Source organism: Choristoneura fumiferana, chromosome 19, assembly GCF_025370935.1.
Source record: "Choristoneura fumiferana chromosome 19, NRCan_CFum_1, whole genome shotgun sequence".
In the NCBI taxonomy this organism is placed as follows: Eukaryota; Metazoa; Arthropoda; class Insecta; order Lepidoptera; family Tortricidae; genus Choristoneura; species Choristoneura fumiferana.
In genome coordinates this window covers 2,124,831-2,150,889 of record NC_133490.1, presented here as the reverse complement: position 1 = coordinate 2,150,889, position 26,059 = coordinate 2,124,831, and the positions used below count along the sequence as shown (strand labels likewise).

Here is a 26,059-nt window from a genome sequence, read left to right as displayed (position 1 = left end):
TTTGCTAAGACGATTTTTCGATTCATTGATTTTTGTGCGAAATATTCACCTTTCAAGTGCAAATTTTCATTAAAATCGAGAAAATCAATCAAGTCAGAAATTCAATATATTTCATACTTTCCTAATATTAAACATATTTCGTATATTATCGCGTGATCTAGTGATCACGTGTTAGAGTGACACAATCTAGCAGGCGAAAATTCGAGGTTAATATAAAATACCATAGGTAGTCAACAATGAAACATTTACGTATGGGACACACCTAATGAGGCTGATTAAAGTTAAAGTAATTAAAACTGTTTTGGTTATATTCGTGCATTTACATAAATACGTATAGCATAAATAATACGCTCCAAAATTATAAAACAGATTATATTAGTTTTCACGTTTCATTGTTAAATATCTAATGTTTCATTCTGTACACCACTGTGGACACAGTGAAAAATTTCCCTTTTTTTACTTTTTATTTTTTTAATGACACATTCCTAAAGCATACTGTATATGTCATCCGAAACCCAATAAAATTACCTAAGTACTGTAAAAAACTCAGACTTCTATCTGTCAAAACAAAAGATTTATGAGATATTGAATTTTATGTGTTTCACTGTTGGACACTTGACCCTATGTTCTCATGATGAAGTACTTACTCTCTGAAGAAGTCCCTGGGCGGCGCGTTGTCCCGGAACCCGAGGAGCACAGTGTCCGGCTTCATGGCACCCAAACCGGACAGCCGCGTCAGGTGCGCCGCGCCGCTCCGGACGGACTCTGCTAGACACAGCTCCACGAAAGCTTTCACCTATACAAACGTTATTTATTTGGGGAGGGCTATATTTTTGCGCCGTTTGGTTTTGAGACTCTAGGGCCGCGGGGGCCAGGCGCAACGCGATATCGCGATCCGCGCGCCTCATTGATGTTTCAGGTGACCAGAGGGCTGGCCGCTATTTCGGGCAAGGGATTAGCCTTGCGATACAACGCGGGAATGCTGCCAGCCTTCTGGGCACAATGAACAACGACGGTGACCTAGAAGGGATATTTTATTTATAGGTTAGGCTAGGTTAGATATTTTTTGTACATAGTCATATTTAATGTTTAACATATTGTGTTTTATTGTACTTATATTGTTATAAATAAAAGTTAACGAGCATGAAAAGTGAAACAAACGTTATTTTATTTAAAACTGATCAATAATTGAGCTAGTGACAGTACTTATTGTTATACCCGGAACTCTAAACGCGACAATAATTATTGATAAAAATTATCTCGGTGTTTCGAACACATTTCAACTGCCGTGTTCACGAGTAATTTATATTCGGCATAATTCGGTTTCCTGTAATACTAGCTGTTGCCCGCGACTACGTCCGCGTCTCGCGTATTCGGTCAGAATTATCAGAGCTACCGAATATACACAAAAAAAATCATAATAATCGGTCAAGCTGTTTCTGTCTTGATCACAAACATTTTTTACCCGAGAATTTTATATATTAGAGATAATACTGACCATCTTCGCCCACTTTAACATGACCTGCCACGAATACTCAATGCCCTGATCATGCGAGCTCACCTTAAGATGGTCGATCAGTTTGAGCCAGTACTTGTGCTCCTCGGCCAACGGGTCCCCGCTGCCGTCCAACTCGCCCACTCTCACGTGACCCACCACGAACAGACCGCCCTGGAATTAAGGTAAAAACCAAAAAAAAAAAGTTTTTAATCATAACCGTATCTTCATCGGAGGCGTATTGTCTAACCCTTTATAAGGCATAAGCATCCAGAGGTGATACAATAATAGTAGATTATTGTCGTGGCCTGGAAGTAGGCAATTGCTGGCTGAGTATGAGTATTAAACGGACGAGCTTGCGAGTCCGTTTAACTAATACGAAGCCAGCAATTGCTATTCCAGCCGAAAGTAATATAATAGAATAAACTTTTTCTCAAAATATATTGTAAAATTTAATTTTATTCCAATATTTTTCTTATGCTTTCCCGCCTTTTTTCATCAAAATAAACTGCAGGTGTATTTTTCCACCGAAAACACCACAAGCTATTTCAGACCCAATAGAAAAAGTCCGGAGTTTCAATAAAATATCTGATACCGGCCATTAAACTTGGCTGTATACGACTTGTGCCAACATTTCCATGGCCTTTTTAACTTAAAAAAAAAAAATTAGACTGACTTAGCTCGACAATAATGAATTAGCGCGCCTGCAATCTTTTTAACTTTTTAATTTTTCGCTGACCATAAACTATGCACTTCACCTTCTGATATGTAAAGAATAATGTCAACTTTTACGGACATTTTCGAGAAAAACTATTTATATGTCTAGATGCGTTTTTTTTATTGCTATTCAGTTTTTTTTTTTAACATGGTAAAAATAATCCCTCTGCCCGTGGCGAGCATGTAATGCATGTTTTTTTTTGGTCGCATGTTACAAACAATCTTCAGAATGAGTAAAAATAGAAGAATACTCAACCATTTGGAAATAGTTCATGGATTGGAAGAGTATTTTGGCCTCCCCGATGATCCCGATGTGTCGGATGATAAATTAGAATCAGACGATTAAAAAGAAAAACGTAGCCATTACCTTTTTTTGGTCGTTGACGAAGTCTATGAGCGGCGCCTGCTGCCTGGGACACGCGATCAGCAGCAGCATCTGCGGCCGCCAGAACTTGACGTGCTCCCGACGAGGATCCAGGAGCAACAGGTATTTGCGGACCTGGATAATGAAACACACTGTCAATGAAAGAGCAATGGAGAGAGGGGATTGGGAGTTGTTCTGTGTATGGAATCAGAGATGAGGAGATGGAAGAGGTAAAGCCATAGCCAGAACTTGACGTGCTCCCGCCGAGGATCCAAGAGCAACAGGTATTTGCGGACCTGGATAACGAAACACACTGTCAATGAAAGACCAATGGAGAGAGGGGATTGGGAGTTGTTCTGTGAATGTAATCAGAGATGAGGAGATCGAAGAGGTTAAGCCATTGCCAGAACTTGACGTGCTCGCGCCGAGGATCCAGAAGCAATAGGGATTTGCGGACCTGCACAAACATACTGTCAATGAAAGAGAAGGGAGAGAGGCTTCGGAGTTGCTCTGTGAAATAGTATCAGAAATGAGGAGATCCGCAGAAGAAGTAAAGTAAAGGCATCCAACTGAAGCAACTAGAGGTCTATGGGGGATCCTATGCGTGGATATCCTACAACTGATATGATGATGATGATTTGGAGTATCACCAACTGAAGTAACTGTTTGACCTGTTGTTGTGTCTTGTGTAGTGTTGTCTATTGTTGTTGTGAATAAACGTATTTCTTTCTTTCTTGCAGACCCCCTATCCATATAAACATCTTGGTGGTACCTGGTGGAAAATGAGCGCTTGCGACACTAAGGTGTGCATTGAGTAGGCAGCATGGTAGGTAGCGCTAGTGCTCCAATGCACTCCAATGTCTGTATTATCCGGGTCTGTAAAGAGTGTACCCCACCTGGTGGAAGATGAGCGCCTGCGACAGGCTGCCCCAGCTGGGCTGTGCGGCGGCGGGGGACAGCGCGTGCAGCGCCCCCACCAGCAGCGCGCACGCGAGCGCGGCGCCGCACGCATGCGCGGGTCGCAGCGCGAACATCACTCCCGCGCACCCCGCCAGCCCCGCCAAGCACGTCGCCCACGAGAACTGCTTGAACGACGGCCTGCGAGCAACGATATTTGGAAATTTTCCTTTTTATCCCAACATCATCGTAAGCCAGAGAGCGTACTTGGGACGGCCGAGTGGACGTAAGCCGGTTGGTCGTCCCAGGTACCGCTGGAGGGACGAGGTCCTGAAAGACCTGTTGGACCTCAGGGTCGAAGGCTGGCAAGAGCTGGCTCAAAACCGCGAAGCGTGGCGTAATTGGGTCACTGCGCCCTGATAGTAAGTATCGTCAGCCGGAAGACGTCCACTGCTATACAAAGGCCTTCGGAGTCGGGCACCAAATAGACTCTCGTTATTCGTCGTTAGACGTCCCACTGCTATACAAAGCCCAACTTCACAATGAACGACAACTCGCCACTTGCATACACAGGTTGCCCGCAAGTCTCACGATGACAGACGATGAGGATCGTCAGTCCACCTAGTGGGAGGCCTGCCAACGCTTCGTCTTCACCACTTTCTCTTTCACGTGGTCAAAATAGCTCAATCTTGGCTTACTCTGCCTCGTCTTCCTTCTACTTTTCCTTCCAACAGGTTTAGAAACGTCGTAGTGTACCTATCAAGTAAAGTAAGGAACAATAAAAAAAAAGTCTCACCTAAAATTAGGAGCTCCAGCGAGATCCAGCCCGAGACACGCCAGGTTGATAGCGAAGTAGCTGGTCAGGAACAGCACCGAGTTGATCTGGGCGATGGCGTTCAGGGAGCCGGTTATGATGGCCACCTGCACCAGCAACCAGGACGCTATGACGGCGAGGACCGGGTTGCCGGAACGGGAGACCATGGGACGGAGGAGGAAGCCTGCGGGAGGAGTACATTAAAGCTGTTTTTAGGGTTCCGTCTGAAGAAGGTTTGCATACTACGAGCATTTGGGATAATCGGAAAACTACAACAGGCTTAGGGGCTGTTTCACCATCCATTGATTAGTGTTAACTGGCGGTTAGGTGTGATGCCGTCTCTATATGTTTTGTTCGAATAGACGGAGATGGCATCACATTTAACCGTCGGTTAACGCTAATCAATGGATGGTGAAACAGCCCCTCAGCCTACTTACTTACAACGTGCTTTTTTGTAAAGGAAACAGTTTTTACCGTAAATATTGTCCTTGGCCAATGCTTCCAAAACTCTCGACGCTCCGATCAAATTTGACAATCCAGCCGAAAAAGTAGCCATCAACATACCTGTACACAAAATTCAAAAATAAGAACGCGCAATATTAGCAAATGTAAAAACACGCCATTTTACCAGGGTCGTTTAAATATCTACCCAAGTAGCAAGCGAGGGTTGATAGTTATTACGAGGGTAAAGTGGGTTTTTTGAACGAGTGGCCCATGCTTAACCCTTTGACCGCCACGGTCGGTAAATCACGACAGCTAAAAAAAGTGCCATAGTGGCCATGTTGGCATTTCGTAGCGCATATGGAACGATTTTCAGAAATTTTTTTGGCGGCTGCTACCGACCGTGGCGGATAAAAGGTTGATTTCAAGCAGCGGGTGCTGACCAGGCAGAAGACGAGTCTCTTGTTGGTCATGTATCATCAGCCAAATAAGTGGTCTATCAATTTTTAAACAAGTTCCTGTCAAATCAATATGTCGCTAAAGTCGAACTCTCAAGTTGACAGACACGTCTATTGGCTGGTATTTTTTTTTCCCAGTGCTGGTCTCTTTTTCTGGTTTTTCTGTGCATCCATGTCTCAGTTTGTATTTTCGATATGGTTTCACGGGATACCCGTAAAAGTAACGAATTTGGAGTTAAAATAAAAAATACAGACTCCAAAAAAACTCCAAATTTGTTACTCATTTGTTTGTTATTTGTTGTAGTTTGTTTCAGTTTGTATTTTCGTTGGCAAGATGATTCTTACCTATATTTGTTACCTTTTATTGAAATAAATAATATACATTATATTATGATGATGACTGAAATTAAAATAAACTTAGTTTCTCCAACAGCCAATTTTATTACTATCTTTGGGGGGGGAGGTAGGGGTTCGCTGTTGTCTAGAAACTTTAACAGGGGTATGTGGAGCCATAAGTTTGAGAAACCCTGCAATAATAATCAATATAGGTTCTAGCAAAAACAATATGTCCCCGTTGACTTACCAACAGCAATAAAAGGCGGCCACACATTTATAGGCAAGAGATAAACGTAGTTGTTCCGCAACAGATCTCCAGTACAAGTGGCGGCAGTCAGCACACTTAGCATCACGTACGATATTGCGGTAAACAGGAGAGCGGCCAGCGTGCCACGGGGTATGCTGCTGGCTGGGTTCTTTAGCTCCCCTGAAAAAGTGATCTTTAGTGAATGTTCCTATCCTAGGCATCAGGTTTTTTTACTATAGTCCGCAGCTATGGGTTCCCTTATATAGGGTGACTCGGGAGACATTAGCAGAACCAACCCTGCTGAACTGACGACCCTCGCCGTAGCTCGTCACTGCTCGCCATGTCTGGCTAGACATACTATATACAGTTTTATAGACATAAATTAAGACACTGTAAGTAGATATAATTTTAAAGTACCAATAAACAAAAATTAAACCCAGGAACCACTCCCATCCCAATATAAATAAATAATTAAATATGAAAGATGACGAATGACAAAGAGGAAATGTAAAAAGACTAGAATGTTTCACCAACAGAACAGATAATGTGATTTAAGTTTCTGTACTAGAATTGTAAACGTAAAGCTGCGTTTCCACCACAAGAGTAAAGATGATGTTGAAGAAGAAACAGTATACGAATGCAAGTACCTATGTATCCGAGAACTGGAATGAAACAGCTCTAGTGGAAACAGCTGATTATGGAGGTGGAGTAGGCAAAAAAACCACCCTGCCAGATTCAGTTTAAGTAGTACTGGTGACATGAATTCCCTGGTCACTCTGCAATTAAAAGTGTTCACAGATTACTTAAATAGTATACATTACATACAGGAAGTAGGGTGTACTGCCTCTTTGAATATGTAGTTAGATCACCCAGTAGATAGCTGCCACTAGGAAAGTAGGTTGAATGCCATTAATATGTTGCTAAACAAAGGTATGCCAATCAATACATTTGAGAGAAAACGTAAATGCGTTCTTAAAAAAATCCAGGGAATAATTTGCAAAATAATAATTTATACGCTTCAGTTGGGAAATGATATCAGTGCAAACGTTTAGTGGAAACAGCTGAGCACGGCTAAATAAAAATACCGGATAAATATTTCGGGAGCTAATAATTTGCTAAATAATTTTCGCCGAAACATTAGTAAATCAAAAATAATAACTACCATATTAAATATATTGATCCGGATAACTCACGTCTTAATATGAGTGAGTCTCACGGTAGTTTCATGTTCAAAATAATAACTACCATATCAATATTTGACAACTCCTGATTTTGCCATATCTTAATATTATTATGAAAATATAGATAAACAGATAGTGTTTAGCGACGAGAAAATAATCGGTTGAAAATTGGATTTATAGTGTTTTTTGAAAAATCTATGTACCTGTCTCTTTCTCAAACGCTTTTCTCTATGCAGCAAGTATGGCGGTACTGGCGTGTGACGTCACATGCCAGTATGTCTTTCTCTGTCTAATCTTGAATTTCAAACCTTTATAACTTTGTTATTTGTAAAGGTAGCTTAAAAATTGTTTTTCTATTCGATAACAGGCATTGTGTAGTTTTAATTTATAAAACATATGCAAAATAGTCAAATACCGTATTGTTATTCTGTCAAATGAAACATCTGAGGAATAGTTGTCTACGAAACGAAAATCGGCATATTGTTTCGAGCATGTCATTCTACATACCGCTCATGTTAGCGCCGGCCATGACGCCCGTAACGCCAGTGAACAGTACCCCGAAGACCGAAGCGAAATCGACCATGTCCCCGTTGGCAGTGGAGTAGTCCCACCCGTACTGGGGGTATAGGTTCGATGTCAAGGTCGCGCTGCTTAGACCAGTGTAGTTGAAGGCAGAAGTGTTGGATAGGTGGTTTGAATCAGGGCGCTCGAACTAGAAAATAAACAAGTTTTTTGGTCATAAGGTTTTCTAAAAAAAAATCTCTCTTGTCTCTGTCTCTCTGCTTGTCATCTAAACTACGTATCCGAATCAAATGTCAAGTCGATATACTCGTACAGTCAACAGGAGTGTGTTACGCTGTTCAAAATGATCTACTGCCAAGGTAATAAGAGAGTATTTAGATCATTTTGGGCACCACGGCCGCTTATCCACTTCTGCTGACCAGGTTCAGACCAGGCCACCAGAAGTCTGATTATTGTCATTTACATAAAGAATCCCAAATTTAAACTTCAGACAAGTGGTCGAAAAATGGTTCGCCAATTTTTAAGGGGACAACTTACATTTTATTTACTTTCCATACATACGAACAGTATAAATAAAGACTTATAATTCTATTCTTCTATTCTATTCTAAATTTCAAGACAGTTCGACCGCCAAATTTTGTTTTGGCCAAATTCACAAGAAAGGTTTGCAGTAACAAATTGTATTTAATTCTAGGCGCTACACAAAACATAGCTATATTATATACCAGTGCCAGTCATATTGGTGTCCACCAATGACTCCACACTTCGGCGGTCTATGGGAAGCAGAGGTAAAATCTAAAAAACTACCAGGCCCACATAATTAACAAGGAACTCACCGCGCCCGGAGGAGTTATGAAGAAGCTCAGCAACGCACTACTCAGACACACCAACATGGTCACCCATATAGCCAGGCTGGTGCGGGCAAAGAGAGAAGCTCCCGCCAAGGAGACTCCGACCCCTATAGCGTTCAGTATGGAGCGGTAGAGGAAACGGTACCAGTAACCATCTGGGAGGCCTGGCTGCCCTGTGGCTATGAGGTAACCTGAAAAGAATAATTGGGTAAATTTTTGGACACCCTGTAAAGTTTTAATAGCATGACTTGTTTTTATGTCCTGTCAATCGTTCAAAGGTCAACTAGAAAATTTCGCTTCAAGTTCAACTTCAAGCCCACTGTCACCACTACCACCACTACACTGACACGTTTCTAAATCAAGCAGAGTTCATCCTCAGAGCAAAACAACCGTTCACCATGCTCATGCTCTGAGGATGTACTCTGATTGAACTCGAAACGCGTCAGTGTAGTTTGGTGGTGGGGACAGTTAGGTTTGTGTGTTTTTACAGTGTGGAGCTGCTGGAGCAGCATGACATAGCTATCACAAGGCCGCGGGTGAGCAAAGTAATTGTTTTTAGTCAGTAAAAATACTGTAGAAAATATTACTCACCTTGTGGTCCAAAATTTTCCACCAGCGCTTCAGTGCACGCGGAGATGCAGAGGGCGCTAGAGACGACGTTGGCAAAGAAGAAGAGTGTACCAATAGCACCCCCGAACTCCGGGCCGAGGGTCCGGCTTATCATGACTGAGACGCGTTTAGGAAAATATAAAACAGCAAATAACGAGCTACGAGTAAGTAGTCTCTTAATAGTAGATTATTGTCGTGGCATGGAAGTAGGCAATTGCTGGCTGAGTATGAGTTTTAAACGGACGAGTTTGCGAGACTAATATCTAAATTAGAATAACCTTTTCACAAAATATACTATGACATTTAATTTTATTCCAATATTTTTTTATATACTTTCCCGTCTTGCGTGTGAATTTTATAACTGTATGTTATGTATCTACCTATCTATTTGGATTTGTTGTATAAATGGTTATGTATTCTTGATATTGCTGTAACGAAATATAAATTCACCACCTGCTAAAATTTATTCCTTACTTTTCCATCCATTCCATTGTAAAGTTTGCCTGGAAGAGATCGCTCTGAAGCGATAAGGCCGCCTATTGCTTACCTCAGAAAGTCTCTGTGTATATACCTGTGTTTTCTGTACTGCTTGCTATATGTTGGTGAGCAATTAAGTTAGGCTATTGTATTATATTGTATTGTTCTTTATGCACCGTTTTGTTTTACTCAAACAAAGTTGCTGCAGTCTACATATATGGAAGTATATTTCAGTTGTAGCCTGAAATGACTGGCGTAAAATATTTGATCATAAAGAACTATGTTATACGAAATAAATTTAACCTATCAGATTTTTATAGTCAATTAATAAAATTCAAAGCAAATTTAAGAGTAGAAACATAATATGCATGTAACGTAACACCAGAGTCTCGTTTAGTGATGAAACCTAATGGATCTTGAGTACATATCGATACTTATTAGTAGCGAACATTCTTGTAAACTCCGTTTAGCCTTACTTAAGTGGCATATAATATTCCAACATAGAATTTCACTAATATTCTTATCAAAATTAGCGTAATAATCGGATTAATGATGACATTAATTATGATTAAGATTTTAAATTATTAGTTTTATCGACACTAGTTTCGACACTTTCACTATCTAGTCTGTGACATTGACAGCCGTCACCCGCACCATGCTAGAACGAAAGTACTGTAAACTGTAAGTATAATTTTTTTTTCAGGAAACTACCTAATTTGATTAGAATAGGCGATACTTCGGAAACGCCCATGTCTTACAACCTTTTACGGCGTGATTTTGCTAGCTATTATCATCATGTTCTCGACCACTAGTGCGCACAGGCCTCCTCCCAGAACGAGAGGGTAACCTTAGTTATCACGCGCGCCCAGCGCGGTTCGGAAACTTCGCTCGCTCCATTAAATACGTTGCAAACATAACCCTCTGCCCAAAAGTCGGGTAAACGCTGTATCGAAAATACAAACTGAGACATGGATGCACAGAAAAACCAGAAAAAGAGACCAGCGCTGGGAATCGAACCCAGGTCCTCAGCAATCCGTGCTGCGTGCTATAACCCCTACACCACCGCTGGACAGGAATATAGACACGAATTTTTCCTATGCATACATATCTCAGGTTGCTTATTTCTACTACGCTACTTATGCTCAAAAGGATACAGTAAACCCCTCCCCCTTCTACCGCCCCGTTGGTCGATATGGCGCATATTGAAGTCACCGTGAACACCACTATTAGATACGCCAGCCCGAACTGTGCCAGTGTTACCAGAAGACCAGCGTTGCCCACAAGATATCCTGGAACAGAGAGAAAACTTACTAAATTAACCATAACTAACTAACTAATTTGGCTCAGGGACCCAAAGAGGGTCTTGGCCTCCGAAACGAGAGCACGCCATCTGTCCCGATCGTGCGCAGCCTCCAACAACACAACTAAACAACAACAACAACAGCCTGCAACTAAATTAACCATATTTATAGAAATAGAAATATGTATTCGCTCATCGCGAAATACAAAAAACATAATAAAAAAAAAATTAAAAGACAATTTAAAGCATGGGGCTACTACGAAATTCGAATACTGAAGTTTGCACCGTTCCGTCCCTCTCACTCTGGTATTAGCGTCAGCCGTCAGAAATAAAATAGCCTAAGGGGCTGTTTCACCATCCATTGATTAGCGTTAACCGACGGTTAAATGTGATGCCGTCTCCGTCTATTCCAACAAAACAAATAGAGACGGCATCACACCTAACCGCCAGTTAACACTAATCAATGGATGAAGAAACAGCCCCTTAATTGAATACATATATTTTGACTTTTCCTTTAGAATTAAGTCTTCGAATATCTGAATATAGTGCACACCGGAAGAGTTTACGATAGCGCGAGTGCAAATTCCGGTTCGTTCCCTGTAGATTACCTACTGGATATTACACTGTGCCAACAAACAATGTTTATACATTCTGAATCATTGAATGTTATCGGCTGTGGCACATGTTTGAGTCGAGTACGTTCTTGCGTCAAGTGTCTGATTACTTGATGACTGTTCGGACATGTTTGTTGTGATAATATAATTGAATTTACATAATTAATGTTTAAAGTTGAATCTTTCGCTAAAAAACGGACTAGATAAATTCTTTATTCTCATGTATTATATGCATTATACTTGTAAGTAGTATAAATAAAGTAGGTAGGCAGTAGGTTAAATAAATAAAAAGCTATCAGGTTTTCCGATGGGGTAGAAACTCACCCATTCGGATGAAGACGAGCGCGCTGAACATGGACAGCACGACGGGACAAAACACGCCGGCGAAGGTGCCCACCTTCTTAACGCTGGGCCTTTCAGCCCGGAACTCCCCGAACTCCACATATCCTGGAAACAAAATGCATCATTTAGCACTCACTACTTTATACACTTCACTTCTTTTTTTTCACTTTATGCACTATATGATGTGCGATCTGAGTGCCTGCTCAAGTTTAGCGTGTGACGCGTCGGGAACTTACGGCGCTTATGTAATCATCATCATCATCATACCAGCAGCCGTAGGACGTCCACTGTTGGACATAGCCGTCCCCCATAGACCTGCAGTTGCTTCGGTTGGAAGCCTGCATCCACCGTGAGTCCGCGGCGTTAACCAGGTCATCCGTCCATCTTGTTGGTGGACGACCTACGCTATATTACACACGTAAAATCAAAAACGTTTATTGTGAAAGTAGGCCGCAATGGACTCTTTTGCATATCACTTTTTTATACCAGCGCTTTAAGACCATCATTACATTACCAAGAATGCGCCGCAAGAAACTTACCTACTAGTTTTTTTTTTCAATCTAAAATTACATTTTCTTCTTACTGTTTTTTTTTGTCAAACTTTAAACTTAATTTAGGTTACCTAAAATTGCTAAAAGTGGCTCCGAAGCAGTAACGTTTCGTGTGCTCTGCCTACCCCATTTGGGCATACAGGCGTGATTTTTGTGTGTGTTTGTGTTTTAACTAGCGAAACAAAGTAAATTAGATTTTTTGTCTGCCTGTCGTTACCTCTTCACATTTAAGCCGCTGCCGCGCTGAACCGATTAAGATAAAATTTGGTATGGAGACAGTTTGAGACCCTGGGAAGGATATAGGATAGTGTTGATCCTGAAAAATTGCATAATTCCCGCGGGATAGTGATAAACGAATTTTTGGCAAACAAAGTCGCGAGCAAAAGCTAACACCTTATAAAAACGAAGCCGGTTAGAAAATGCTATAAAGTCGTTGTCAATAGATATTTCCTAAGAGCATCAAGGTTGCTGTGTTACCAAATGTTTAGGAGTTTCAATAAGGTTTCAATTAAAAGAAGGCTGTTTCAGACATATGTGATATCGAAGCATTAATAAGGATTAGTTTAGGTACTAATAGGTATTATGAATACGAAAGTATGTCTGTCTATCGCCCCTTTACATTTTAACCGTGGAACCGATTTAGATGAAATTTGGTATGGAGATAATTTGAGACCCTGGGTGGGTGAATATTCGAGCGTTTCAGCCGGTCGCTTAAACGTCATTCATTACCATGCCACGTTTGTTAGCACAACGGTAGAAAAAGTTGCAAAAATTTTGATCACGCTAATTAGATTTATGATCGGTGTTTTATTTAATTTTGACAAAAAAAACCACGAGCATCATCTCTTTCAATAGTAATTGCCGAAACGGTAATGACGAAGAAAAAACGCCGCAAAAACGCTGAATATTTACCCGGGTACATAGGATAGTTTTTATCCCGGAAACTTGCATAACTGTTCACATATGGAGTCGCGAGCAACAGCTAGTAAAAAGACAGTTCTGAGCAGCTCTAACAGACAGACGCAAGGAAACGATATCTCACTATGTTATACGCGAAAGTTTGTACGGATGTTTGTTACCCTTTCACGCAAAAACTACTTAACCTCTTTTAAAAAAAAATTAAAGCTATCTTTTTGTTATTTACTTAAATTAGCAGAATTTGTGCTTATTAAAACAGATGGGACTTAAATGTAGTTTTTTTTTTGTAATTCCCGCATACGAAGGCTTAATAGATTTTAATGAATCTTTACATAATATAGTTCATAAATCAACCAATCAGAATAACATATAGACTTCATATTTGGGAATTCCCGCGGGAATTCTTGTTTTAATAATAAATAAATATCATGGGACACTTGACGCCAATTGACCTAGTCCCAAACTAAGCAAAGCTTGTACTATGGATATTAGGCAACGGATAAACATATTCATATAGATAAATACATATTAAACATCCAAGACCCGAGAACGAACATTCATATTATTCATACAAATATCTGCCCCGGCCGGGATTCGAACCCGGGACCTCAAGCTTCGTAGTCAGGTTCTCTAACCACTTGGCCATCCGGTCGTCGTTTGTTTCTTTCATCAAATTACTGGTTTATGCGTGCGACGCCGTGGGTTATCACTAGCTAATACTATCATCCATCATAATCATCCCAGCTTTTATACGTCCCACTGCTGGGAACAGGCCTCCTCTCAGAATGCTACAAAGGTCCTTTTTCCTTTCTGCTGGACACCGTGACAAACAGACACCAGAGGCTGAACAGTAGGATTCCGTTTGACACCATTTGGATATGGAACCCTAATATTAAAAGTTAAGTACCATGTTCACCACTTTTCTGAATCATTTTTTCACACTATTGTCACAAAAACACTATAATATAACGCTATAAGTATATTACATTGTCCGACATTAAATACTATACTTCCACTTAACCACCTGGAGACTAAAAAATTATAAATATAAAAAAATTAAAAATCAATCCTTTTTTTTTGCTAAATCCTAGAGGCTAGACTCATGCACAACTGCACTACAGAACTGGCAAGTTCCAACTGGCGATAACCTGAATGGTTTATCATATTGTTTACAGGCAACAGCCTTGATGTTTTATAACAATAGTCAAATTGACACGGTGGCAATTGTTAGCAAAACAACAAATTATCTGCGGGTCAAGGCACTTGGTGGTACAGTTAGTAGCGGATTAGCCACATAGCGAGAGTAGCAAATGCTACAGGCCCCGCGTATAGTCAACCAAGTTAATTTCTATGCCATTATGGAACCCTGTTATTGTCCATCTCAGCCTATATACGTCCCAAGAGGGCTTGGGCCATAGTTTCCACGCGGGCCCAGTGCGGATTGGGAACTTCACACGCACCATTGAATTGCTTCGCAGGTTAGTGCAGGTTTCCTCACAATGTTTTCCTTCACCGCAAAGCTCGTGGTAAATTTCAAATGTAATTCCGCACATGAATTTCGAAAAACTCAGAGGTGCGAGCCGGGGTTTGAACCCACGACCCTCTGCTTGGGAGGCAATAGGTCAAACCACTAGGCCACCACGGCTTTTTTATATATGTCATTGTAAATAATATTATTATTTATTTGTCTATAACAATGTTTTTCGAGTGACGTAAAATGTCATACGACACGTCTCTGTGATGGCCTAGGAATCAAATTGGCTAACTGTACCTAGGAGCTCCGCGCACCAACGCTTTCTGATCGTAAGAAATGACAATTTGGATAGACCTTTTTTTAAATATGTTAGTAATGTCAATGTGGTGTGAAATTTTGTTAGGGTTCTGTAGCCAAAATGGCAAAAACGGAACCCTTATAGTTTCGCCATGTCTGTTTGTCCATCCTTATATCCGCGGGTTAGCTTAGAGACTATTAATGTTAGAAAACTGTAATTTGCATGGACATAATAATTATTATTAGCAACCATGCCAACAAATTGACGAAATAAAATGTAAAAAAAAAGTATTTTTAGTACCCCATACACATAAAGTGGGGGTGTTTCGTTTTTAACCTTTTAGTGTCAGGTATATCCTTAGATAGGTCTTTTAAAATCATTACAAAGTCGTAGGAATGCAATATATTCAACTTCCAAGTGCAAATTTTTGGTCAAGTGGTCAAGTCAAGGGATACCACTCTATAAACCAAACTGTTGGTTTGAAATTAACAAAAAAATCATGATGGGAGTAAATACATGAAACTAGCTTTTGCCCGCGGCTTCGCCCACGTGGAATTTGGTTATCGTGCGCTAATCCCCTAGGGAATTGTGAATTTTTCCGGGATAAAAAGAAGCCTATGTCACTCTCAGAGTCATAAACTATCTCCATGCCAAAAAGAATTATTTATTAGTAGTTTAAGATTATTAGCTGCACAACTTAAAAATTTACCTAGTTGGGAGAATTCTGTATAAAACACAAAATCCATAATAATACAAAAATATTAGATAAAAAAAAAAACAGGGAAAGGAAAACTATCAATGTTTAGTTGATTTTACAGGTAACAAATAATTTGGTCCATTTACCAAACTATAGAATAGACAGATAGTAAAACAACCATATCCCAGTAATATTATAAATGCACGTTTAAACGGCTGTACCGATTTAGATGAAATTTGGTATAATAATAGAAGGACATAGGACAGTTTTTACCCTGGAAAATTGGACAGTTCCCACGGGATAGCGATAACTAAAATTTTTGATGAAAATTTGTAATGGTTTTTTTCTAAATGTCTAAGGAACCCTATTATACAGTTTTTTTGTGTTAAAATCAGCAAGCAAATTAATAATGCAAGAGTGTGATGTAATGCGAGAGTGGGCAGTAGCACTCTCTCATACAAAAAATATGTTAAAAATAAGAATGTTGCTACATACACCCTTGTAGGGTCCATGTTTGTACTGGCTAGAATTAAGAACCTCTTTTTAATGCCATTTCAAGATAGGAGTCTTTGTGATCAGAATAAGGACATCAATCAGGTATTTGGATGGTATGGGCTTGTTCAATGGAGGTGTACCTAAATGTAATTCTAAGTCAACCACTTTCAGAAGAAGCGATGCTGATTTACAGGTTCATTGAGAGGCCTTTGCATCCAGAGACGTGGTTTCAGTGCAAGGGAGAGCGTAATATCTGTAGTGTGGTGTATATAACTGAGGCTCCCCATGAGGCTGACATAGTCACATTTGGTGTACTAAAACCTCGTTAAAATACTAGATAAAAAAGAAGGGGTTAATCACAATCAATTTTTTTATTAAAAAAAAGAATATATGAATATGAATGAATACCAACTACGAACTCCAGCACTTATGTGGATTTGCACTATCCCCAAAAACATATTATAATTTTTGATGCATAGAAAAGATGACTGACTTCCACCATGCCCATGAGGTGATATAGCAATTCATATTAAGGTCCTACCTTCTCCGATAGGTCTGCTGGAAGGTGGGCTCCGTCCAAACCGTGACCGCAGTTTGCTGATGAGCCCCTGTGGGGCAGGCGCATAGTTGGTGCTTGGGGCCAGAGGGTTCAACGTTTCCGCCATCTCAGGTGGCTTCGTCCCTAAAAGTTATTTAGCTTTTGTTGCGGGTTGGATTTGTTTTGTTAATATGCTTACACATAATGTTCATATTTTTTTCTAACTATAGAAAAAAAAAGTTGGCCAATTTGAATGAATCCATAGAAGTCTAGAATTAAAAGTCAGAAGAAACTGGACCAGTGTTATAGCTATTGCTAATATTGATCTAAATGAATAAAGGTCAAAAAGTACTTACTCAAATGTATATCTTCCATTGCATTTAATTATACAAAAAAATCTTTATTGAATTTTAAATACAATACAAACAATCAAAGTATTCTTGTATCGCAGTATTAGCAGTCATTAGAAACCAAACCAGTTTGGTTGGCATAACAATGCCCAATCAATGACTACAGAGAAAAAAAAAACAAAAAAAAATAGGGGCAAGGAATTCAAAGAATGTTATTACGACATAAATATCTCGGACAATAGTAGGTAGGTACATCGGACCCAGTTATTTTTTCTTATTGGTATGTAATCTTGTCTAAGACCTAATTACGAAATGAGATCATCACTACACATCAAACACAATTCTAACACAAAACAAAAAGGAGATGCTTAATTGCTAACATACTCAAGACAAGTAACTTAATTTTAAGTTAAATTAGCAGCGTGAGACAACAATTCTAAATTCACTATAGTTAGAATGAGTCGAAAGAACAAAAGTAATACTTACAGTTTCTTCAGTAAAGAAGCGTGAGATATTATTTCAGCCGTTAAGCATGCCTGTAACGGCAGATTGAGTTCATAGCTTTGTTTTGTAGTGTAAATATTGAATGTTATCTTTTCCACAACACTGATACATACGAAAACACGAATTGGATTGAAATGAAACGATACAAAAGTCGGGATTTTGACAGAAAGTCAGGAAATAAAATAAGTTGGGTGCTTTTAAGTAGCCTGCAATAATTTTTCTTTACGTTTAAAGAAACCACGAAATTACGTTTGGTACTTTTTATACAAAGACATCTCTCAAATATTGACTATATCCAATTAATTTGCAACAAAAACATCCAAATTTGTAGCTTATTTTTGATAAAAGTTGATTAAAGTTGTCATCAAAAATATTTTTTGCAACTATAATGTCTACTTGAACGTTTCCTTTCCTCTGCGGCCGTCACTGTCACATCTAGAGTCGTTTTTACTTAGTTAACCGAATTTTACGAGTATTTCATGTCTCATGATGATTTAATCAATCCTAAGGAGTATTTCCAGTATGTCAAATAATAAGGCGTTTTTTTGTCTCCAAAGTGCTCCAGAGTAGTTTTATTTTTTGTCCCCCGACCCAAAAAGAGGAGTGTTATAAGTTTGACGTCAATGTTCTGTTTGTGGCATCGCAACTCTCAAACGGAAGGACCGATTTCGATGTAGTTACTTTACTTAAAGTCAAGTTTCCTTATGGTGGTTCCGAGTTAATTTCATTAGGATCGGTTCTGAGTGCATGTGGGAGACGTGAGAAGCCTGGACCATATGAGCCTAGCCAACTACTCTAATAAATTTTACTAGTAAATTAGTAATGTTTAAATTATTTATTTAGGATGAAACAGGAAAATAAACAACAAAAGTATTGACTTCAATCAGAAATTTTATTAAATTAGCATAAACATAGTTGTTTCAAGACTTAAGTTACAGAATTTACAGGTAATCCATACCAATTTGTACCATTTTTAACACGCGTGTTGCTTGGATGCAGAAGAAACCTAGTATTTGGAAAGTTTATAGTTATAAAATCTTACAATTAGCTTAAATTTAAGTTGGAATTTTAACTATATTCTGTCTAAGGACTCAAGCATAATGATGCTGTTGCCTCGGATGACCTGAAAAAAAAAAAAACTTGTCAATATCTCACAGTTTCAACTTATATACAGTTCGGGTTATCAACTAACAGGCCACATCCTGAGTAATCTATTGCATTTATTCTCAAATTTACATATTGCATCAATCAAAATCATGCCTGGCAGCATTCCGATGTTGGTGACTGCAACCGGGTTGCACGACCCACTGCTCAGAAAGAATTAAAATCTGGCACTGAAGAAAGCAAGCGATCGCGTCACGCAACTAAGTTCATACTAAACAGTAGGTCTTGCGACCCAGCTGTAATTTGGCTAACATCGGAATGATACCCACACACAGCTGCCTCGAAGCAGTTCACTGTCTGGAATTGGCAAAACAATAGTGATATTGACGCAATTAAAAAATAATTAGAAGGCACAACTCCAGTAAAAAAACACTTTATTTTATCCCTGAAAACTGTAAAATTAGATTTTTTGTTGCTTTAAAACAAATATTGTTCATTGTAAAAAGACAAATCAAAATACTGCCGTAAACTTAAACCAATTACTACATAAATTTCTTCTAGTCCTTTTATTATTACACTTTCACATGGTAACTCTGTGTTCCTTTATGTACATAATCTACTGAACCGGATGTAAATGAGATTTCATATTAAGATAGTACAGTCACCAGCATTAATATCTGCCACAGCAGAGCGTGCAAAAATATTTGACACATCCCACCAGCCCTAGAAATAAGAGTTGTATCAGATATTTGTGCACGCTTTGTTGTGTCAGATATTGGTGCTGGTGACTGTACCTATGAGACCCTTGGAATGACTAAAAATAGTTTTTATCCCAGATAATGGTGTAATTCCTTCATGACAGCAATAAATGAAGCCTTTGCAGATTAAGTGGTGAACAACAACTAGTTATCTATGTACGTACCACCATGCCAATGTTATTCCTCTGCCCGTCCTTGCACTCCTCAACCGACTCATCAAGCACCAGGTTCATAAAGGGATCAAACCCTCGGAGCACACCGGTGACTGCACGGCCTGCATTCAGCTTGATGGAGAGCTTCTTGTCCATAAACCTTGGAAAAGGAAAAAATGCTATATAATTACCAGGGTTTTGTTAGTTTCTTAATAACAGTAAGATGGAAGTATTAGCATAGGGTGGTATTACCATCTTGGTAAACAACCAAGAACCTAGGTCACTTGATGGTATGCGAGATTCATGTGCACCTACAAAACTGGAGGATTAGTAGATGCATTGCTAGCCTAGATAGCTATGATAGAATACTTCATGAGCCAGTAACATCTTTGGCTATCTTACTTTCTATACTGAACACAGCAGTTTAATTAAGCGCTGCTGCTTAAATCTATTAAATTACATAATTTTAGTGACAAATGATTCCATGGTGAAGTTACGGAATTTTCAATCTGTAAGATTTATGTAAATATACACAAAAAAAATCTATGTAGGCAAAACTTGGACCAAATCAAAATGTAAATACGGAGTTCTGCAAACGGAAAGTAAGGCCGGTTTGGAATTACGCTTCGTCATGTGTATACAGGTATACGCATAAAATGCCTCCTAGATGTTAACCAAGCAAAATATCAAGACGTTATTTTTTCCGGCCTCGCTTTGTTGCTCGCTGAACTGGCGTTGCTATTTGGTCCCAGGAACAAATATTTCACTCCGTAGGCCTGTGATGTTACTTGTTCTTAGTAAATATGTTTGAAAGTAATAAATAAGGGAATAGAAGCAAAATAATAAATTAACATTTGTTAGGTTACCACGACGTGTGGGACGCTAACTTCAAATCATAAAAATACAGAATGAATACACAGATTTTACTCACTTTTTCAATTCTGGGGGATGAGCCTTCGACATTTTACTATTTTTTTTGGTTGTATAACTACTTAAAACTCCTAATTATTCTCCTAAAAAGAGAATTGCTAAAAGCGATCTCATACAACAAACCGGGAAATTTAGTATTACCAGTTTAAAATTTAGTTACTACCACAATCCAAAAGACATGTGTAAAATTCCTGTAACAAACGAAACAATATTTCTTTTTTTATGTGTACCGCTATTTTTAAATTTTTTCCACTAATTGGAAAACGCAGTAATTACTTGTTGTTATTTTTATTTACTTTCTCTTTAAACGTGAAAATACAATTTTTATAATATTTTACTGGTCATACCAAAATTACATTTATATTCAAATACTACATAATAAAATATTGGCCTAAAATATTGTTATACTTGGGTAAAATAAGTAAAAACAGTTTTATTGTAAATTTTTGTATAATAAAATTTATGAACAAAACTTCTTCTATTTTATTTTAGTCAGAAACTAACTTGACAATTTTATTCGCGTTGCAGTAAATAATGTAAATGTAGTTTCAGAACTGTCTTTCATTCAGGCGCTCGTAATGTTACCACCAATAAAAATGTATTGCAGAATTTAAATTTATGGTCCTTCGAACAAAGAAGAATAGCACAAAAATTGTGTCTCGTGACCTAAATTATAACTGAGACCATATAAGATTGCAACAACAAATGGAAGGATCATTCCTGTACAACAACACTTTTGACAAAGTGATATTGCTACTGTGAAAAAGATATCTTATCGATTACACAACTTATTTCTAGAGCAACTAGCCTACATACTGCTTCCGTACAAATTAGCTACGCCGAATTTGTCAGGATAGTAGTCACACGTCACAACACAATCCAAAAACAAACCATGTGGTAAATATACATAACTATATAGAATACAATAGCAACAAGTAGGCAGACAGCAGCTGGGACGATGCTGATTGTGAGGCTTCTCTGTAAACAGCGACTTTCTATTTCCTAAATGATGACTTTTAAGTGATTTTATGTAATATCAGTTCATTGTGGAAGTTTGTGTTTGTGATTTCGCTCAAAATGGATGAATCCGGAATTGATATGGGGTTCGATCTCGTCTCTCTTTTGACAAATGATTATAATGATCAAAAGATTTTGGACGAGATGACAGCAGCCCAGCAACACCAGGATTTCATGTTTTACGAGTTGAAGTCGAAAGCCGTGCCCATCACAGAAAGGTCAGTCTCTAATGCGATTCTAATAAGAAATGTCAATTTGTTAAGTTGGTAAAGTTTGCACAAGCGAATATTTTTGGCAGTCTTAGAATGAGGAACAATTTCACCCAAGACAGCGTCCGAGACCTTGAAACCTGGACTTGGCAAGCCACCCAGTTTCTTCTATTTGTTTATCTCCACTTTGCATATTGCTTATAGATATTCGCGTGTCTGAAAACAAACATCGAATAAGTATTATAAATATTTAAGTTGAGATAATTAATCCTTTTACTACATTAAGGAAGACGACCGTAAGTAAATTATAAATGCGTCGGTTTAACAAAGTAAAATTAATAGTTTTATTTTTTCGATTTGAATCGGGTAACATTATTTGTTTATGTTTTGCTCGAGTTTCCCGCCATTTTCCTTAACGTTTTTACGTGCTGTAAAAATGTGATCGTAAAAAGTATTTGATTTATTTCGGATTTTTGTTTGTTTTTGAGGAGAATAAAAATAGAAAAATAACTTCAGCAGTGTTTTAGTGAGGTGTACCTACTTATTTCTTTCCGAATTGACCTCTTTTCTCATGCACCACGAGTATCACGAGTTCATATTTCGTTAGTTAGGGTCAGGTGGTTTCATTTAATATTGATACTCGTACAGACCTCAGAGCTAGCCAGACCTCTGTATTTAACAATAGGTACTATTGAGTGTTACTTTTAGCAGATTCATCAACCGTTTTGTTTTTCATAATGCTTTGATTTGACCCGGATCAGTTCAAAATTCAAGGCTATTTTATTGAATTTTATCTTATTCCACGTTATCGATAATTATTTGAAACAAATGAGGCAGGCAACTAGCTCACAAGCCGGCGCTGCGGCTGATCAGGCCCAACTCCTCAGGCGCCGCAAGTACTCCTCTTTATTAAAAGATTACGCGTTTGCGGCGCTTGCTGTTGATACTAGGGCCTTGGTCAGCCGACATGAAGTGTTTCATAAAAGCCCTTTCTTTCCGGTTGATCGACACCCCTGGGGACCCAAGAGCTGGCACGTATTTATCCCAGCGGATCGCATAACGCATTGCGATCCAAAGGGGTAATGCGGCCAGCATCATGGAAACCCTAAGCTGCCACAGGCAGATCTTTTGAATGGGGTGTTCTTTTTATAATTTTTATATTTATCATCATCATCATCATCATCATCCCAGCCTATATACGTCCCACTGCTGGGCACAGGCCTCCTCTCAGAACAAGAGGGCTTGGGCCATAGTTCCCACGCGGGCCCAGTGCGGATTGGGAACTTCACACGCACCATTGAATTGCTTCGCAGGTTGTGCAGGTTTCCTCACGATGTTTTCCTTCACCGCAAAGCTCGTGGTAAATTTCAAATGTAATCCCGCACATGAATTTCGAAAAACTCAGAGGTGCGAGCCGGGGTTTGAACCGACGACCCTCTGTTTGAGAGGCGATAGGTCAAACCACTAGGCCACCACGGCTTTTTTATATTTATAGTTACATAATATATAGATATATTTAGTTAAGGTTACTCAGGTAAGTATTCTTTTTACATAATATTATTATTATATTCTAGTTCGTAATTTCTACTTTGTCTACAAAGGAGAAATTAAGCTTCGTTAACATACATACTTACATACGTTAATTTAAAAAAAAACAAATGAAGCTTTTTTTACAACGCAGGTTTTTTTTTAAAATTCCGCTTTTGAAAGGTCCTAGTCAGGTGGCTCTGCTAAACTATCAAATATCTAGGTACTTAATTAGTTATAAAGACAATCTGTGTAAACTAACAAAATTTCCGCTAAATTTTACACAGTTGTTATTTTTATGTATACGTGTTATTTATAAATTGTTGCGTTACTGGTCTCCGACGTTTGAATATAATTTTGCTGTACTTAGATTAACTGTTCTAGGTACAGTCACCAGCACAATATCTGACACAAACATGCGTGCGTAAATATCTGATACGACTCTATTTCTAAGGCCGGAAGGATGTGTCAGCTATTTTTGCACGCTCCGCTGTGGCAGATATTAATGCTGGTGACTGTACAACTAAATAAAAAACATACCTACCTATACATACTATTTAATAAAAAAATCATTCGTTCGATTCAGGCATCTTGAGTGGCAGGAATTGCTCTTCAGAAAGCATAAGAATAAGACCGGCCAAGATCGTGTCGGACAATTCGTATTGATAAACGTCGTATGACACACGGTGGGAAGGTTTCACAAACAGTCAACTCATTTGTAAAACCTTTATTTACCAACCTTGTATCACAAATAACTATTGTATCATTCATGTCAACTAAAGGGTCATCCATCCATTACTTACGTCACAGATTTGGGGGATCAGGCGGTTTGTGCCACAGGAACGCTGGCCAGGAGGGCTACTACGAAACTCGAAACTCGAAGTTCGTGTCGTGCGGTCCCTCTGACACTTATACTGTTTAATACGAGAGCGAGAGGGACGGTACGATACAAACTTTGAGTTTCGAATTTCATGGTAGCCTTGCAGACTACGTATTATTAAATTTGTTACTGGTGTTCTTTTACCCGTTTCAAATCAAAGCTATTTCAGAAGCCATTTAGATTACATCAATGAGTCGCATCAACGGTCGACTGTTACCAGTTCATGTCGTTAACCTTTAGAAGTTCTCTTAAACAAAACTCGCTTCCCATTGGTCACTGATACTGACGTACTGCCCGGCCGGCGGCCATATTAACTGTCCAATCAAGGGAGTCGCGGTTGAAATTAGTCTATAACAATTTAAGCTAAATACAATGCCAGAGTCGCGAATTAGTCAGTTAAAGACATGGGACACATGGGATTCCCTTATCTGCAAATTCAGAATCATTTCCCACTGCACATGCCTCCTCTCATAATGAGAGGGCTTGCTTGCGGAGGGCAATTCTACTTCATCAAATGGTAATTTCCAAAAGCAAATGGACGAGTAACTACTAAAATTACTCAATATACTAAATCACAATTGGTCTGGTCTGGTGTTCCTACATTATTTGAAGGGTTTCCTCGATTAGGTACGTACCTACCCTAGGATCCACTCATCAGATCCTGACTTGGTAGCAATGGTACCTAGGTATTTGCAAGCATTCCCAATCTAACGAAAAAAAATATGAACCGTCATAAACGACGAAGTTCTGAGGTATCTATAAAAAAACATCAAATTGATACCCTCCTCTTTTTTGAAGACGGTCAAAAAGCACGGGATCGAGTTTAAAGCTACTGAAACACAATTTCTTCAAAATTTTCAAATAGCTAGACATTCTAAAACTAAACGTAAACATAATATTTAACTAAATAAGGTCATTTCATCCACTCCAATATCAATTTGTCGTGTTTACATTGATTATTTGTACACAACCAGTTATAGAGCTTTAGGTTGCTTCAATGGATCGATTGAAATGAATTGATGGAACGCTGGCAGTTATTAAGAATGAATAATGTTCGTAAATTAATATGTCTTGTGACTATTACGTGATATTAAATTTTCCATCAAGTGGCGACTTTGAACTAGGGGGGCTACTACGAAATTCTTAAATCGAAGTTAGTATCCATGCGTCCCTCTCACTCGTATCAATAAAATAAGCGTCAGCGGGACGGCAAGATACGAAGTTCGAAATTTGCGCTTCGTTTAATAGTATAGAGCCTGGTCGAAAGTTGTCTGACGACATCGCGAAAGTTGCGGGCAACCGGTGGATGCAAGTGGCGAGTTGTCGTTCATTGTGGCATTCTAAAAGGCCATGTTAGCTAGCGCGGGTACAGTTAAAATCCGTCGCACGCGACGCGTGCAGTTAGCGCTATCTTTAACCCCTGGCGCAAAAAGAAGAGTGTTATAAGTTTGACCACTATGTGTGTCTGTCTGTGGCACCGTATAGCTCTTAAACGGGTGGTCTGATTTGAATGTGTTTTTTTTAAATCAGGTTTTCTAGCGATGGTTCTTAGACATGTTTAGTTAGCTGTTTTTGAGATATGAACTTTGAAGTGACGAAGTGGGGGGGTTTTCCAACTTTTAGTTGGTAAGGTTAGGTTATATAGGTTATTTAATAGGCATCCACCCGCCCCGTGCAAACCGCGTCAGCTAGCGGAGCTTCTAAGGGATAAAATCCTGCGGGGCTACCCCGAAATTCGAAAATCGAAGTTCGTGTCGTTCCATCCCTCTGACACTTATACTATTTAATACGAGAGCGAGAGGGACGGTACGATACGAGTTTCGAGTTTCGTAGTAGCCCTGCTGTACCTACATGACCTATGATAAAAATGGCGCGAATTTTTTTATTGTTTGCTATCATTTTGACTTTTACTCACGAACTGTGTGGACAATTTGCCACGCGTAAGAAAGTTTATCTATGATATTGATAATCATTTATATAATCGAAAATTAT

General features: G+C 39.0%; 3 protein-coding genes across 4 annotated transcripts in view; 1 reads left to right on the top strand and 2 right to left on the bottom strand.

Annotated features, from left to right (window-relative positions):
- The window catches only part of LOC141438687 (solute carrier family 12 member 9), a 29,442-nt gene extending 11,584 nt beyond the window's left edge, over positions 1-17,858 (bottom strand). Inside the window, exons 1-14 of one of the 2 annotated variants that reach the window (XM_074102584.1) lie at positions 17,473-17,858; positions 16,640-16,780; positions 11,648-11,770; positions 10,564-10,698; positions 8,915-9,049; positions 8,309-8,514; positions 7,458-7,662; positions 5,770-5,949; positions 4,762-4,851; positions 4,270-4,471; positions 3,473-3,674; positions 2,580-2,711; positions 1,562-1,669; positions 648-796 (exon numbers count right to left, since the gene is read on the bottom strand). In XM_074102584.1, the coding sequence (XP_073958685.1) occupies positions 648-796; positions 1,562-1,669; positions 2,580-2,711; positions 3,473-3,674; positions 4,270-4,471; positions 4,762-4,851; positions 5,770-5,949; positions 7,458-7,662; positions 8,309-8,514; positions 8,915-9,049; positions 10,564-10,698; positions 11,648-11,770; positions 16,640-16,763 (1,991 nt within the window). In that variant the 5' untranslated portion in view covers positions 16,764-16,780; positions 17,473-17,858. Of the gene's footprint in view, positions 1-647; positions 797-1,561; positions 1,670-2,579; positions 2,712-3,472; positions 3,675-4,269; positions 4,472-4,761; positions 4,852-5,769; positions 5,950-7,457; positions 7,663-8,308; positions 8,515-8,914; positions 9,050-10,563; positions 10,699-11,647; positions 11,771-14,041; positions 14,255-16,639; positions 16,781-17,472 lie in introns of those variants that run through there. The other variant, XM_074102585.1, reaches the window with a different exon arrangement.
- Positions 17,859-18,363: 505 nt separating this feature from the next.
- SNRPG (small nuclear ribonucleoprotein G) lies at positions 18,364-20,551 on the bottom strand. The gene is made up of 3 exons (XM_074102635.1): positions 20,436-20,551; positions 19,517-19,664; positions 18,364-18,613 (listed from the first exon to the last, which is right to left on the bottom strand). Exons 1-3 carry the CDS (start codon positions 20,465-20,467, stop codon positions 18,563-18,565), a joined length of 231 nt encoding a protein of 76 aa, XP_073958736.1. The 5' UTR covers positions 20,468-20,551; the 3' UTR covers positions 18,364-18,562.
- Positions 20,552-21,380: 829 nt separating this feature from the next.
- The window catches only part of Mitf (transcription factor Mitf), a 190,514-nt gene continuing 185,835 nt past the window's right edge, over positions 21,381-26,059 (top strand). The window contains exon 1 of the mRNA XM_074102598.1: positions 21,381-21,669. Coding sequence (XP_073958699.1) covers positions 21,512-21,669 — 158 coding nt within the window. The 5' untranslated portion in view covers positions 21,381-21,511. The remainder of the gene's footprint in view (positions 21,670-26,059) is intronic.

What these genes read in the sequence shown, in the direction of transcription:
- SNRPG (XM_074102635.1), bottom strand. Translation starts at nt 20,467, where the DNA reads ATGTCGAAGGCTCATCCCCCAGAATTGAAAAA. An exon ending in CATCCCCCAGAATTGAAAAA is followed by an intron (nt 19,665 to 20,435) that starts GTGAGTAAAATC and finishes TCCTTTTCCAAG; the next exon opens with GTTTATGGACAAGAAGCTCT. An exon ending in GGAATAACATTGGCATGGTG is followed by an intron (nt 18,614 to 19,516) that starts GTACGTACATAG and finishes TTTTTTTTTCAG; the next exon opens with GTCATCCGAGGCAACAGCAT.